At 30.3% G+C, this 16,960-nt stretch overlaps 2 protein-coding genes across 5 annotated transcripts; both read left to right on the top strand.

The window, feature by feature from the left end:
* The first annotated feature begins 201 nt into the window (after window positions 1–201).
* LOC105109172 (glyoxylate/hydroxypyruvate reductase HPR3-like) lies at window positions 202–2,413 on the top strand. 3 transcript variants are annotated; one of them, XM_011003785.1, is made up of 3 exons: window positions 202–820; window positions 1,229–1,776; window positions 2,010–2,413. In XM_011003785.1, exons 1-2 carry the CDS (start codon window positions 332–334, stop codon window positions 1,754–1,756), a joined length of 1,017 nt encoding a protein of 338 aa, XP_011002087.1. In that variant the 5' UTR covers window positions 202–331; the 3' UTR covers window positions 1,757–1,776; window positions 2,010–2,413. The 3 variants fall into 3 exon arrangements, with proteins under 3 accessions (XP_011002087.1, XP_011002086.1, XP_011002085.1); XM_011003784.1 differs by having other exon boundaries at window positions 1,968–2,413; XM_011003783.1 differs by lacking the exon at window positions 2,010–2,413 and having other exon boundaries at window positions 203–820; window positions 1,229–1,934.
* Window positions 2,414–4,496: 2,083 nt separating this feature from the next.
* LOC105109171 (glyoxylate/hydroxypyruvate reductase HPR3-like) lies at window positions 4,497–6,332 on the top strand. 2 transcript variants are annotated; one of them, XM_011003781.1, is made up of 3 exons: window positions 4,497–4,525; window positions 4,642–5,128; window positions 5,776–6,332. In XM_011003781.1, the coding sequence occupies exons 2-3, from the start codon at window positions 4,649–4,651 to the stop codon at window positions 6,301–6,303; spliced, it is 1,008 nt and encodes a 335-aa protein (XP_011002083.1). In that variant the 5' UTR covers window positions 4,497–4,525; window positions 4,642–4,648; the 3' UTR covers window positions 6,304–6,332. The 2 variants fall into 2 exon arrangements, with proteins under 2 accessions (XP_011002083.1, XP_011002084.1); XM_011003782.1 differs by lacking the exon at window positions 4,497–4,525 and having other exon boundaries at window positions 4,579–5,128.
* Window positions 6,333–16,960: the final 10,628 nt, after the last annotated feature.

Raw genomic sequence — 16,960 nt, 5'->3', positions numbered from 1 at the left:
TTTTTCCTTTTAAAAATGTTTATAAATAAATTTAATTTTTTTATTTTAAATTAATACTTTTTTATAATTTTAAATCATGTTTTAATTTTAAAAATTAAAAAAAAAATTATTTTAATATATTTTTTAAATAAAAAATATAAATAATGCATTTATATTTCAGGCTAAAAAAGGATGAGAGTAAAGAACCACACGGTACTTTCGAGTCTTACCCGGTAAGCCGGTAAGGAAGTGCTAAAAACAAGGGCAGCCATAAATGTATAGTACAGTGCCTAATCTGGAACAGACCCCTCCTTCCTAGCTTCTGTTGTCGTTTCCAAACCAACACTAAAAAATGGGAGTCAATAATACAGGCTCTGACAGAACCCAAGAAGAAGAGCAAAAAGATCTCCCAAAAGTAGTGCTCTTCAGACCACCTCCGGCCTTTTCACTCATTGGCGAAGAATCCTTTGCATCCAACAAATTTCACTTTTTGAAAACCTACGACTCCCAACTCCCTCTAGATCAGTTCTTGTCCACTCATTCTCATTCCATAAAAGCAATCCTTTCCTCCGGTGCTGCACCCGTCAACGCTGACATCCTCCAGCTGCTTCCGGAGGTTGGTGTTGTTGTCACCACTAGTGCTGGTCTTAATCAGATTGACATCCCCGAGTGTCGCCGCCGTGGTATCAAAATTGCTAATGCAGGCTACGTGTATTCTGCTGATGTGGCTGATTTGGCTGTTGGTTTGTTGATTGATGTTCTGAGAAAGGTTTCGGCTAGTGATCGTTATGTGAGGCAAGGGCTTTGGGCTGCTAAAGGGAACTATCCTCCTGGTTCTAAGGTTTTGATCCGTGAATCTTCTCTTTATATGGGTCACTGTTAGTTCTTAATGACTTAAAAGAATGATAATTGGAAGCAACACTAGATTCTAAGTGAGTACTTTTGGTTTATTTAATTAATTATGTCTAATTCTTGAAATGAAAATGCTCTGAAAACACGTGTTGATTTGGTTTACTGCATCGCCATTCCATTTCTTGCCAATGAAACAAAACACCAGCAGCAGCAGCAGATCCTCAATATCAAACTAGCTGCGGTTGGCTATCTTGATCCTTTTGCGCCTTTCCGCATAACGAAACAAAATGGTGATAAAAATGGAACCCTAGAAAGGTTCAACATTAGCAAGTTATCGTTTGATTGAACTAAATAATTGTGTCTGATTATATGTATTCTTTGTGTTTGGTAATTTCAGCTCAGTGGTAAGCGAGCTGGAATTGTTGGATTGGGAAATATTGGATATGAAGTTGCTAAAAGGCTCGAGGCCTTTGGTTGTCTTGTTTCGTACAACTCCAGGAAGAAAAAACCGTATGTTTCGTATCCATTCTACCACGATGTCTGTGAGCTTGCAGCTAATTGCGATGCTCTCATCATTTGCTGTGGATTAAGTGACGAAACCCGCCACATGATCAATAAACAAGTGTTGTCAGCACTGGGGAAGGAAGGAGTCATTGTAAACATTGGACGTGGGGCTATCATCGATGAGAAGGAAATGGTGAGGTGTCTGATGCAAGGGGAGATTGCAGGTGCTGGCTTGGATGTGTTTGAGAATGAGCCTAATGTTCCTAAAGAGTTTTTCGCCATGGATAATGTTGTGTTGTCACCGCATAGGGCTGTTTTTACACCTGAATCTTTGAAGGATTTAAGCCAACTTGTGGTGGGGAATTTGGAAGCTTTCTTGTCAAATAAGCCTTTACTCTCCGAATATGTGGACAGCGAATAATTCAACTCGTTGGTTTGCAGGTCAGTTTGTTAATCATCTCTTGTATGATATCAGTTAATCAGTAAACAGATTTCTGAACAAAGCTTTACAAGCGATCACTTTTTCCATCATAAAGAAGTCGATCTCTTGCATGGTTATTATTCTGATGTTGGATAATCAAATCTATCTCCGATTTAGTTCAACTTGGTAAATCCTGTTTGATTCCTTCCAGTGATTGTTTCACATTCTTCTGCATGCATTCCGACAATAACAGTATGATATAACTGCAAAGCGAGTGAGAAGATAAAAGATGAAGAAGTCATATCATCGTAGTTTTAAGAGGGGGAGGCCGTGCAGAATTACCTTCTTATCAGAATTATCTGGATGCTGGCTGCATCCTAAAATCCTAGCCATGGCTCCTCAATTGTTCTTAATGGCTGCAAACTTGATGCAGGAGCAATTAACCTAGTGTAGTTGACGGAGCCAAAAAAATAAAAAAGAAGAAGATATATACCATTTAATCAAAGACTTCTTATGTAGAAACTGGATTTTTTTATATAACAAAACTCGGTTGAAAAGAAGAACAGAGTCTTGCTACTGGGGGCATTTGCCGCTTTTTTCCACTGCTAGGATCGTTGTTCCCATATTGAAGCAAATATATTTTTCAAAATTTCAAGTCTTGAACAACAGAAATGCTAAAAAAATCCTAAATTTCAAGGTAAAAACAACACCGTAATTCCTTTATTATATATTCACATGCATTAAAAACCTCTTTGTTTTAGATATTTAACATTTTTCTTTATTTGTGCTAGACTATTTTAAGTTAATTTTTCTCTAGACATTTGGTATCGATTTGGGAATTATAGATGCTCTACATCTTGCTTGTTTGATTTATTTTCAGTTAATCTTTGGATATTGGGATTTGAATTTGTTTGTCTTGAAGTATTATTTTTTCATTATTTTTTTCTTAAATATAGTTGGAGTCCCTTAGGCTAAAAGGGAACGCCAAGATATTCAGACATGAAAATTTTCCTCAGACAGTCTCAGCCGCGGTGCTAGCAGCGTTCAACTAATTGTGCTAATTTCATACAATCAACATTAATTTTCCTCAGCCGCGGTGCTAACAGCGTTCAACAAATTGTGCTAATTTCATACAATCAACATTCATCTAGTCAACGTGGCATGAATCTGATGCTCCGAACGACCATGAGAGCCTCTCCTGACCTTTGATTCTGGAACATAACCCCAAAACAAAAACATAAATTTCAAGTATCTTGAGTTGAGGACTCCGTGCCTAAAACAGCCAAAGAGAAGGAAATTGTGAAGTGTTTGATGACGCGAAAGATCATTTTATTCATGTAGATTCCTTTTACAAAATTAAAGGAAATGTAATATAAAATTAGAAAACAATTAAAAATAAATAATAAAATAAAATACAATGAGAAGCCAAAGGAATTCACAACATTATCCATGGCGAAAAACTCTTAATTAAAAATAAAAAAATAAAATAAAATACAATGAGAAGCCAAAAGAATTCACCAAAATATCGAAATGATCTCCATTTAAATTTAATACAATGAGAAGCCATTCATTCTCAAATAAATATCGAAATGATCTCCATTTAAATTTAAAAATTATATGAGTAATAAAATTTCAATTTCAATTCACTAAAAGAAATAAAAAATAAAATTAAAAAATAAAAAATTATTCTTTTAATACATTTTCAAATAAAAAATATTTTTACAAATAATCATTATCATAATATCAATCAAACTCTTAAATATTAGCAGCTATCCATTTATTATAAATTAATTGTCTAAATCCTATATTTATAGGTATGGAGTTTATGAATTAACTTAATTTAATTAATTTTTTTTGTTTTTATTTTTAAAAGTTATAATTTTAGTTTTTTTTTTTATATTTGAGAGCTTGTAATGAGTTTTTATTTTTATTTTTTTGTAAAAAATAATAATTTAAAATATATTTATGAGTTAAAATAATATTTTTTATCATGAAATTTGCAAGTTATTTTAAAAATATTTTTTATTTAAAATTATATTTAAATAATTTTTTATAAAAAAATATTTTTGATATATATATATATCAAAATAATAAAAAAAAATATAAAAAATAATTTTGTTTTTGAAACACAAGTTCATCACGTTCCCAAACGCTTCTTATTAACAATCTCTTTTATTAAATAAACCCTGTCGCTGTTTTATGTGTGGAGTATTATTTTTGTTGTTATTTTTAAAAGTTATAATTTTAGTTTCTTTTTTTTTATATTTGAGAGCTTGTAGTGAGTTTTTTTATTTTTTTGTAAAAAATAATAATTTAAAATATATTTATGAGTTAAAATAATATTTTTTATCATGAAATTTGCAAGTTATTTTAAAAATATTTTTTATTTAAAATTATATTTAAATAATTTTTTATAAAAAAATATTTTTGATATATATATATATCAAAATAAAAAAAAATAATTTCGTTTTTAAAACATAAGTTCATCACGTTTCCAAACACTTTTATTAATAATTTTTTTTATTAAATAAATCCTGTTATAATTATTTAGATGATGGTCTTAAATTTTTTTTTTATTTCAAATTTAAATTTTTAGTTATTTATATAATAAAAACTTATATATTTATTAACTAAAATTAGTTATAATACTTGTAAACTCACCTGTAAACTTACGTTAATCTAAAGAAAAACCCTGTCGCTGTTTTATGTGTGGAGTATTAATTAATATTTATAGCAAGAAATCCTTTTCTGTGGTGATCTCCTCCGGACATTGAAAATGGATTGTAATGCTTATCACCAAGAAAAACCCTGTCGCTGTTTTATGTGTGGAGTATTAATTAATATTTATAGCAAGAAATCCTTTTCTGTGGTGATCTCCTCCGGACATTGAAAATGGATTGTAATGGTTATCACCAAGAAAATCATGATCAAAACGTTTTCCCAAAGCCAAAAGTCTTAGTTCTTGAACCACCACCAGTCTTCAAATATCACGAAGACAAACTCTCCCAAAAATTCCATTTCTTGAAAGCATGGGACTCACCACTTCCTTTAGACCAATTTTTGACTACTCATGCGCAATCAGTCCAAGCTATTCTCTCCCATGGAACCTGTCCAGTCACCACCAGCACTATAAGGCTGTTGCCATCTCTGGGGCTTATTGTCACCACAAGTTCTGGACTCAACCAAATCGACTTGCAAGAGTGTCGTAGGAGAGGGGTATCTGTGGCTTATGCTGGAAGCCTTTTTTCTGCAGATGTTGCTGATATAGCAGTAGGGCTGTTGATTGATGCGCTGAGAAAGATATCGGCTGGAAATCGTTACGTCACCCAAGGATTGTGGGCTAACAACGGAGATTTTTCTCTTGGCTCTAAGGTGAAAATTTTGTTAGGCACCTGAAAAAAAAATTGTTGATTCTCAACGAGACAAGTCAATTAGGTGTTGAAATTAATGGGAAAAAGGCATATTGTTAGGAAACTCCTCGAATTTGGAATATCTTTTTTGAATCATTTTTAATTTGATTGAAAGCTTGAGAATGTTTCGAGTCTTGTTTGGTGATAAACCGTAGAAATAATGCCTCTCAATATGTCATCTCATATAGCAATAACTCACTGTTTTGTACTGTGATTTGGGCTCTTTTCAAGACGCGTATGAGTTGAAACGGCATCAAATTGATGCTTGTTTGAGTGTTTTTCTGATGTGAGCATGCCAAAACTATGGAAAGCACCTAAAAATGATCAATTCGGTGCTTTTTCTCAGACAAAAAGCACTTTGAACTACATACCAAAGACCCACGAATTTAAGCTTTCAGATCCTAGAAGTTGGAGTGCTTACTTCGGTTCCTCCCACGCAAAATGTCTGCTCTGTTGAATCTTTATTTTTCCTTTTCCTTTAAAAGGAAAAAAAAAAGAAAAAGAAATTGCCATCTTATATGCTGATAATTGAATTATAAATATCCTATTTCTGTGTAGTTGATGGCTGTAATTTGTTTCTCCATAAGATGTTGATGTTTTTTGTTTCAGTTGGGAGGCACAAAAGTTGGGATTGTTGGACTTGGAAGCATTGGCCTAGAAGTTGGAAAAAGGCTAGAGCCCTTTGGCTGCAATATCTTGTACAGCTCAAGGAACAGGAAGTCATCTGTATCATACCCTTATTATTCCAATGTCTGTGAACTAGCAGCTAACTGTGAGATCCTCATAATTTGTTGTGAATTAAATGATCATACTCGCCACCTGATTAACAAGGAAGTCTTGCTAGCATTGGGGAAGAAAGGATTGATCATTAATGTTGGACGCGGGGCTATTATAGACGAGCAAGAAATGGTGAGGTGCTTGATGCAAGGAGAGATTGCAGGTGCCGGATTGGATGTGTTTGAGAACGAGCCTCATGTTCCCAGTGAGCTCATTGCATTAGACAATGTTGTCCTGTCACCGCATAGAGCTGTCCACACTGAGGAAACTTTGATGGCTTTGGTTGAACTTGTGATTGGGAACTTGGAAGCTTTCTTTTCAAATAAACCTTTACTTTCTCCTGTAATATTGGATGAATGAACAATACAATCTTTCTGTTTGCAGCTGCTGGTTAATCTGTCATGAATTAATTCAAGTCATCAAATGTTTAATTTCATTATTGAAGCCCTTAAATGCTTCATTGTCATGGATACACCTTTCTTCTTTTTGGAAATCGTAGGTTACTCGTGTTCGCCAACTCTCGAGGTCGAAGCACCAATCAACCTAGCTAGCTACTTGCTACACTAAACTTTTAGTCTCATCGCCACTTTTGCCACAAACCATTCCTTTTTATTCATTCACAGCGTTCACATGTTTTCTCCTTGTAATATTACTTTTTAATGATATTTCATAGCATTTATTGAAGTGGAGCAAAATTTCTATTCTAAATTGGATGCCTAAATTTTTCAGGTCAACAACATGCTCAAATTTAATCTAGAAGTTACTGCTCAATACCTTTTTTTTACCTTTTTATTTTTGGATTCTTTCTCTATTTAGATTAAAAATTTTAATCTATTTAAGATATTTGAATAGCATCCCAGATTTTTTTAAATTTTTTTTAAAAGAAGAGATTGATGAAATAAAAACTTTTTAGTATGAGAACTTTAGTTTGGGTGCAGGTGAGACGAGAATTGTGGGTGGTTTTTAGGCTTGGAGTACAAGTCCAGCTACTGATAACTACTGAGCTCAGGACTATTCCTTTTTCATTAGGCTTAAAGCTTTGAATCATGGGCCAGCATAAGTCATTAATGAATCTTATGATTCATAAATCAAGTCCCTCACTCCTGTCCAGACCCAAACCGTGATACAGTGATGGGATTTTTTTTTTTCCTGGAAGCAGCCCAGGAGAAAACCATGGAAAAACAACCGAAAGAAGGCAATGACAAATAAAAGACGCCAAAGATTAAAAGAAAAAATAAATTAAAAAAACAAATCTGAGTCGGGCTGGCTTACCTGTATCATAGAAAATAATAAATTTATAAAAAAAATTATAAAATATAATTTTAAATCAAATTAAAATTAAATAATAAAATAAAAAAAATATTCAATTAAAAAAAAATATGAAAAACATATCAACCTGGTTAACTTGTAAAATTTATGACTCTAATTATAAAACCGTAATAATTCTATAAAAATTAAATTATAAAATAATTATAAAATTTAATTGCTAATTAATTTAATATTAAAAAATAAAATTAAAAAAATTAAGTTTAAAAATAATTTTTTTTTGACATTTTATTACTATAGTGAAATACTAAGAATCCTTAATGCATGTTAATGGATATAACTTTACTGGTATAGCTAGTTTTTATAAATTTACTAGTTGACATGTAAACTTTTGAACTTCATGTTTGCATGAATTTGAATTTGTCACCACATTTATTTTATTTAATATCATGCATAAAGTTATTAAATTTGATTTGATTTATGAATTAATCAATTTAAATTAAATTAATTTATTTAAAAAAATAAAAATATTATCATTTTAAATTTTTTAAAGTCAAATTAAAATTTGATTAAATTGTGAGTTTATTTGTCAGATCAATCTAGTTAATTCATCAGATCAATCGAGTTAACTTTAGATTAATGTTTTGTTAAAACACAATACTAGTTATGGTTCAGGCTGACCATGTCCTGAATCAACTGATTCATGTCGCCCCAAGATATGCTTAACTATGATCGTATGCATGGGTGGTCTGAATTTGACAGTTAATATTCAATAGCCTGTCCAAATTATATGTAGCCACCAGCTACTATTAGGCGAGAACAATTCCGTATTTGGGATACAGCCACCAGCTACAATACAATATTTACCTGCATATACAAACAGTATGGTCATATACTAGGAATTGAGGCATAATTGATTTATCATCAACAAAAGATTAAATTTTATTAGACAGGTAGTCATCGCATGGAATGAATATATAAGTTTTTTTTCCTGACTGTATTATATATCTTAGGTTGATATTAGAGGTCAAATTAAAAATTAAAATTATAAGGAGTAAATTAAAAAAATATAATACCATCAATTTGAATTAATGAATAAAAAAAAATCAATAAAATTTTTATAAAAGAACAAAGTGAAAAATAGAAATCCAAAAGATGAGGACCAAATCAAAGAATAGAGTATTTAGTAAATTGGGATTGCATGATAAAATTAAAAACAAATAAAACTTCTATAAAAAAGCTATGATAAAAAATTAGAAAAAAAAAATAAAGTTGAAAAATCAACAACCAAAAGGAACAAGTAGTGATTTTTAAGGGAGTAGAGAGAAAAAAAAACCCATCAGACTAGTGATAAACTAGATTATTATATAAGACACACGCTACACTAACAAAAAAAAAAAATATGATAGTGCTTCCAACAACATGGCGAACAATTTTTTTTGGAAGTTGGGAGGCGCCACACTCCTTACCTAAAAGGTGTAGGTGCCTCTCGCATGTCTCCAGAGTGTCGCACACTCCTATCATTTTTTATTTTTTTATTTAGTTAAATATCAATTGCCTCTAAGTTGACTTAATAATTATATAAAAATCATTGTGAAAATATCAAAATACTCCTTAACTCTAGGTTTAATTTTTAAGGGCATTTAATTTTTTATTGTTTTTTATAGTTAGTTAGATATCAAATTGCCCCTTAATTGAAATTATAACAATGAAAAAACTATTATAAAAATATAAAAATACTCCCTAACGCCAAATTTAGATTTTTTGCTTCTTTGGATATTTTGGTCCAAGAAGGGAAAAAATTTATTTATCCCCTGTCAATCTAGTAATGATAATTGGGTAATGTAAAAAGACTCTAACATCCTTGGTAACCAATGCTAGCTTTTTTCTTTTATTTTTTTTGTTGGGAGGGGTAAATGTGTTATTATAATATTCCAATAAATATTATAAATAAGGGTGGAGTTACAGTATTTTTTCAAGAGGTTTTAACACTTTTTATGTCAATATAAATATATTAGGATGTGTTGGAAAATGAAATGAAATGAAATTATAGTTATAGAATACTAAATAACTTTTAGGGGGCAAAACGTATATTTTTTTTAAGAAGAATAATTAGAACTCAAGGGGATATTTAAAAAATCTTAATTATTTTGGGACTAAAGTTAAAAATTTGTAGGAGTCCCGCCCCTCAACTTAGATATCAAGATTTCTAATTATTCGTGATATACATCAATGTGTTACCTTTTGTCACTGTCACTAGTTGTTTAATTAAAACCTTGAATTTGTATGTTTATGAGCTTTTAATTTAAAAATTTAAGATCTCATCAATTGACTTTACTATCAGTTCTTCCGATCTTCACTCTAATTTCTGGCGCCAGCAGTCTCTGGTCGTTCATGACTATCATCAATATTGAAACCATACGCAGTTCAGATATATAAGATGTAAAATAAGGAGTGGTTTTGGATCTAAATTTTATTTTTTGAACAGCTTATTAATTTTAAATTTTTATATAGTGCTATGCCCTTCTTTTTTTTTAAAAAAAAAAAAACAAAGTAGGTTGGATATATCAATTCAAGTGCTTCTGCGGAGCCACTTATACAATGGAGATAAAAAAAAATGAAAAAAAAATTAAATCAGGACATCTAAATTCATGTGCAAAATTGATTAATTCGATTCCGATTGTATATACTCGACCTCAAGTTAAGAGAAAACTGCATCTAACGAGAGTTTCAATCAATTTCTTCACAATCAAGTTAACAGTAAATATGATAATAATTAGATGGATGATTTATACTATATCATGGGCTGAATCAATTTTTCTATATATAGAAAAAAGATACTGAATCTTATTAAGATGGTTTTAGTATCATTGTAAGAGGCTTCATAATGATCCCAAAATAGATTGTGCACATCATTAAAGTAATAGCTTCAAAAACAAACAAAATAAAATATTATGAAATAAGCATTTCATAATTATATTTATTATTCAAAAATAGAATACCTCAAGCCCATATTAGGCATACATCTGGCTAGTGTTGGGAATGCATCCCAACATCTTTATGGGCTCAAGTTGTTATGTCTGAGCTTAACATACTTGGGTCTAAATAGCACTTTTGAGCCTATTTTTTTTTTTTTTACCTTTAATAGAATTAGATAACTTGCTTGAGCCCAAGACTTTCTTGGGAATTTTTCTAAGACTCTACGCGAGTCTCTCAATATTTTATACCGATTTAATATATATTATTTTGAGTAGAACAACTTAAGATATCATAAGGGTGAAATTAAACTTTAGTCCCTCATCTCTACAAAAAAAGAATACATGTGGACTATAAATACACCATGAATCTTTCAAACTCAAGGTTCACAATCTCTTTATTCTTTACATTTTTAGCGTACATATTTCCAGAGCTTTTCTCTCTAAAATATCATTGCATATTTTCTCTCTACACAAATACTTATTTAAGCATCTGAAAATCCTTACATTTATTTTATAAATATCAGTTACTAACCACCTTAGCTTACTAAGCACCAACACCAATTATCAACCCTCTTGGTTAGGGAGAATGGATCAAATTATCAGAACTGAGAGATTAATCGATTATCCAATATACAATTCTTGTTCCTAAGCTACTTGGACATTTTAGGACCAGGACGTGAAACAAATATACTCGTTACCGTAATCACTTTTACCCAACCAGAGCTTTAACAATTCACTAGTCAAGTATAACTCCTCACTTAGGTTGCAATGGCATTTTAAGAGAAAAATTAGACTTTAACACCTAACAAGTCTTGACACCCATAGTAACATTCAATGCCCTTGTACCATGACTATTGACCACACTAGGTGCCTGTAGATGATTTACTTAAAGGAGACTAGACAAAATAAAATTTATGGGAATCCTTCAAGAGGCCGCCCATACCATTGCGATATCCATGTACAGAGCTGATACTCTAAATGTACTTCCCCTAGCCACTATAAGATGGACACTAGTTACCATAACTGTCATTCCATACCAAACTCCCTAAGCTCCTAAGAGCGTAACAAATAAAAGACTAAGACATAGTTTATATATGAGCATACCCAGGAGAATATCTATAATTCCTATTAGTGAAGAGGTTCTCTTTTATCTAATCAAATATTGAAAACTTGACTTCCTAAAAACTACATTTTCATAAAAATAATTTTGGACAACTATAATGGCCTAACTGACTCGAGAAAGCATGTACAAAATATACACGATGGCTTAGAGTTTCTCTTCCTTGATAATAACTTAATATGCAAAATCCTCCTCATAACCTTCCGAGAATTTACGCATGCATGATACAATAATTTGGAGGCAAGCTCCAATGAAAGGTTTAGTGACCTCTTTGCCAAGCTAGTGACACACTTTAACACCAACATACTAGCCAAGAAAAGATCTATAAAGCTATTTGATATTACCTAAAAAGGGGACGAGTCTACACGAGCATATTTGAAGAGGTTTAATAAGGAGATGCTTAAGTTGAAAAATTACTTGAGTTAATAGCTTTAGAGATCTTGATAGGAAGGTTAAAGGAACATACCATCCAAAGAAAACTTTATACCTTATTAGATAGAAGCTTGCTTAAGGTGAAACAAGTAATAAAAAATCATATACGAGTAGAAGATGCTAATTTACTATGATATAGGCCCTTTTTTTTTGTTATATAAAGATAACCAACATGAATGATCTTCTAAAGAAAATCATTCTCTTAGTAGAAATGAAAGATTAAGAAAGAATCATAAGGGATCAACCAATTTATGGATCACAAGGATTTATAACCCTCTTAAATCAAAATAAAATCACTCATTCAACGTTAATAGGGTAATCAAAACAAACACTTTGGCACCAAGTCTAAGACATATTTATTCTAAGAATCCCCCTTATACTTATCACTCATATCATCTTAGGCTGCATAATTCTTTATAGAAATGTATTTTTTTTAAATAAAAATAATGCATATCTGAAATGCATTTTCTATCTATAAATATCCAATAGGGGCTTCTAGACACTTTTTAATAAAGGGATAAACTTGTTCTTCCTAGCAAGAAATTCTATTAGATTTTTTATGCATTAATCTAGCCTCATTATTAGCAAATAAATCAAACTCCCTAAATTTTATTGTAAAGTGTGCTATCAACCTTTTTTATTTCATGATCTTTATTTAGCTTCAAATTAAACACATTTTTTTTAAAAAAGAAATATAGTGGCATTTGATTGAACAATGTCAAAGCCAAGAAAGTAAAGTAATTTTTCAAAATCGGACATATCAAATTTAGTTATTAGAGGGCTTTTAAATTTTCCAAACATGATCTTATTATTTCTAGTGTGTGTGTATATATATATATATATATTAAATCATCTACATATAATCATAAAAAAAAAATCTTTCTACCATATTTGATTTTAATAAAAAATGTATACTCATATGAACATTTTTTAAACCCTTCCTTTAAGAAATAAACATATATATGATTGCATAATTGGGCTTGCTTTAATATGTAAAAAGCCTTTTTGAACTTATATACCTTATGCACATTACCAAATTTCACATAACTAGTTGTTTCATCAATAAATTTTGTTCTTAAAGATCTCTCGATAAAAAAGCTAACTTTATATTCAACATAGAGATAAGTCATGAATTTTGAATTGCCAAATAAATAATCAATCTCATTATATCATGCCTTGCAATTAAAAGAAAAACTTGAAATCAACATCGTACTTTTGCTTGTAACTTTTAGCTACTAAACATACTTTAAATTTGTCAATTTCATTATTTCCCTTCAATCTTGTCTAATACACTTATTTTACACCAATAGTGTTTTGTCATTTTAAAAGTTCTATCAATTTTCAAATGTTGTTTTTCTCATTGGCATAAATTTTCTCTTTCATAGCCTTTTTCTACTTTGTTTATTTAATGACATCTTTAAAATTTATAGGATCATAATATAAAAATAGATCAAAATAAGTAAGTGGATCATTAAATTATTCAATTTTAGATACTTTATAATCACCCATCAATATAGGCATTTTTCTAACACGTGACCTATAACCATTATGTGTGTTTTGATCATCTATTGAATGTGGTGCGTTTTTTATATATTTTTCCTTTCTTTCATCATTCTCACCATCTAAATCCATTGGAATATTTTTCTTAACACCATCATTACTCCATGTATAAGATTTAGCTTTATAAAAATTAACACATGACTAATAATGATTCTCTTGGTGCTATAATTATATAATTTATAAACTTTTGAATAATCACTAATACTAAGAAAAAATATATTTTTCTCCCTTGTCATCAAGCATTTTTTTTTATTTAGAATATGAGTATAGGTAATGCACTTAAAAATTATGAGATGATCAACAACCAATCTTTAACCACTTTAAGCTTCCTCCGGTGTTTTATCTTAAATAGAAAGTTGGAGACTTCTATTTAAAATATCAATACTCTAATTTACTATTTTAGACCAAAAGCTCTTTTGTGGGTCATTTCTTGTCAAAAAACTTCACACCATATCTATAATAGTGTGATTTTACCATTCACAAACATCATTTTATTTAGACGTATAAGTTACAGTAAGCTTCCTTTTGATTCCATGGGTCTAATAAAAAAATTATAAAATCATGTGAGTTATACTCTATCACAATTCGGAATTGTTTTTTGGTTGGTTAGATTCATTTTCAACAAGTGCTTTATACCTCTTAAAGACTTTAAAAGCTTTATATTTTTCTTGTAAAAAATCCATAAATTTTTTTACTATAATCATCAATAAAGATGATTATATATGTCCTACCTCCATTATAAAGTGAAGTTTTTGGTCCATAAATATCAAAATAAACAAGCTTTAATGGCCTTTTTATTTTCCATAATTATAGTTGTGGGAATTTATTTTGATGTTATTTTCTAACAATACATTCTTCACAAATTACCTTAAGAAAAAGTATAAATTTTAGGAAGACCCGTCACCATATTCTTTTGAAGTAAAATTTTTAATCTATTAAAATTAAGATGTCCATAGCGAAGGTACCATGCTTCCTCTTTTAATCTCATCAAAAACATGAATAAGTAATATTTTGCAGATATAGAGGAAATAATCAATTCTCTATCATATTAACTTTAAAAATTAATCCTAATTTATCATCTTCAGTTCTATATATTTTGTTTCTAATATAAACTTTATACTTTTTCCCCCCCTTAAAGTTAGAAAATTTATTTTTAATTTTGGAATAAAAAAAACATTGAAAATGGTATGAACACCATTCTTTGTGGTTTGGATTACTGCTATTCCTTTTTCTATAATGATAATTTTTTACTTGTTACCAAACTTTATAAAATCTTGATATGATTAATCTAAATTAGAGAAGATTGATTTATCTCCACTCAAGTGATTGCTATACTCAATGTCTAAGCACCATAATTTTTTTGGATTTTTCTCATTCATATGGGTAGTCATCAATAAAGACATCACCTTCCTTTTTTATAAAATTAGATTTTCTACCACCATTTCTTTTCAAATTAGTTTAATATTTAGATTTATAATGTTCATACTTATGATAGTGTTGGCTTGTAAAAGGTTGAATAATTATTGTCAAATCATTTATCACTTCTTTAAGAATTAGAAAACTAATTATCTTTAAATTTTTTATGTGAAAATCTAACATTGTTATTGTTTGTGCTTCTTTCACTTCCTTGTCCACCTTTTTATAGATAGAAAAATAATTATTGGATGAAACCTATAAAGCTTACTCTTTCTTGTCTTTTCAATTTAATTTTTGTTCGTGAATTAGGAAGGAATTTTGTAATTCATCAAAGAAAAGTTTATCAGTATCCTTAGCTTTAACACACTACAACAATGAATTTTTTTGTTAATGATCAAAGAGTTTTTTCAATGATAGTAATATCCTCTATTTTATTGATATGGATTCACATCTTATTAATGATTACCATTGTTCAAGAAAATTATTGTGACCGACTCTCCCATATTCATCCTAAGTAATTTAAATTATTTTTGAAATGTTTAAAGTTCCTGTCTTTTTACTCTAGTTGTTATATGATACTTTTTTTCATCAAATCCCAAATATTCTTAGAAGTTTCCACATAAAGAACAGTTTCTAATATTGATCAATCAATTAATTGAAAAAAATAATTTTTTCTTTAAAATTTTTTTAACGTTGCACTTTTATTGTTGATCTGGATGATAGTTGAATTATTTCTTAAGAAATAATTTGTCAAAACTTCTTTGATCATAGAAAATTCTTGATTAGCATATTTCAATAATTATAATGATCATCAAAGCATGGAATGATTGGTTGAATAAAATTATTAAAAGTTATAAAAAAATATTTTTTGGAACTCTTGCATTAAGGAAATTATTATCAATGCTATTTATTTTTTGGAAGATGTTAATATAGTGAAGGGGCTAAGCAGAAGATAACCAAAAGCAATGGACAAGGAGAAAGAAAAATAGAGAAGAAAATAGAATAAGACAAAAATAGAAAGCAAACAATGAAAAATAGGAAGCCAACATATACAAACGAGAAAAATGGTATTAGAACTAAAGGAGCTGATGTGTCACGCTTAAAACTTTTATTTGGTTGTTAGATCAGTCTATAATACCTTCAATCCCCATAAGTAAATTAGTTCTAGTAGCTTCGAGAAACTTATCTGCAAACTTGAGTTAATTCAAGAGATGATATAGAATCAAAGGGAAACTGTCTTTCAAGCTCGCGGTTCCATCATTAAAGATAACCTTATTCCTCATGAATCATATGCTCTTAGCTAATACAACAAGAAAGCATAGACCAAATTTTACGTTAGAATTTTCAAATACTAGGTTGGATCACTTAAGTAATAGATCATCCATACAGCAAAAAAGACAACCACTAACACCCTCAAGAATTCCATCCATACGGTCAATGCTACTTATTCAACTTATAAGCTTTTGTTCAACCTGGAAGCTATTGCTGCTGGTGTTGGTTATTGTTTTGAACTTAGGATGAATTGTTTTACTAATTTTATCCCAAGTTTCTGCTGCTGCTGTTCAACTGAACAACTGTTATTTCGATTGTACTATGTTGCTTCTGAGAAACTGCAACCAATTATACTGCTGCTTGCAGTTGCCTGATCAAGGAGGCTGTTGTTTACTTTAAAAAGAGACTGGCGCTGCTGTGCTTGAGATCTGCTGGATGCTGCGTTGAAGTTAGTTTGCTACTATAATTTGCTGGATGACCAAACCTATTCAAATTTAAAAAGGTTTGCAGCTATGATGGAGGCCTGCTGTCACGTGAAGGAGCTGGTTCTTTGTCTGTTTAGTTCTGCTGGAATATTTGAAGCTCGAATCGCTGACTGCTACAACTTATTTATCTGCTGCTGCTTGCTGGAGAAACTATTGTTGTGTCTTGTTCCAAGCTGCTGATATTAGAGAGTGATTTTTATGCTGCTGGTGGTTCATTCTTGGAGTTCTGTTGCCTCGTATGTGCTGTTGGAATTGATAAAAAAACTGATGCCATGGAAGGGGTTGCTGTTGTTACGTAACTTCGACCGCTGCTACGTACGTCTTGTTTTTCTTACTTCCTTGCTCTTTTAATCAACCTATGCTCTAATACCAATTGTTAGAATCAAAATAGACAGGTATTTATAATCTTCGAAGCTTTAATGACTGATTCACCACTCTTAAAATTATGAATATATTGGCCAGAAATTATACCACTAATTAGTGTAACT

This window comes from Populus euphratica, unplaced genomic scaffold, assembly GCF_000495115.2.
Source record: "Populus euphratica unplaced genomic scaffold, PopEup_1.0 scaffold341.1, whole genome shotgun sequence".
NCBI classification, from domain to species: Eukaryota; Viridiplantae; Streptophyta; class Magnoliopsida; order Malpighiales; family Salicaceae; genus Populus; species Populus euphratica.
This window is presented reverse-complemented; position numbering and strand designations above follow the sequence as displayed.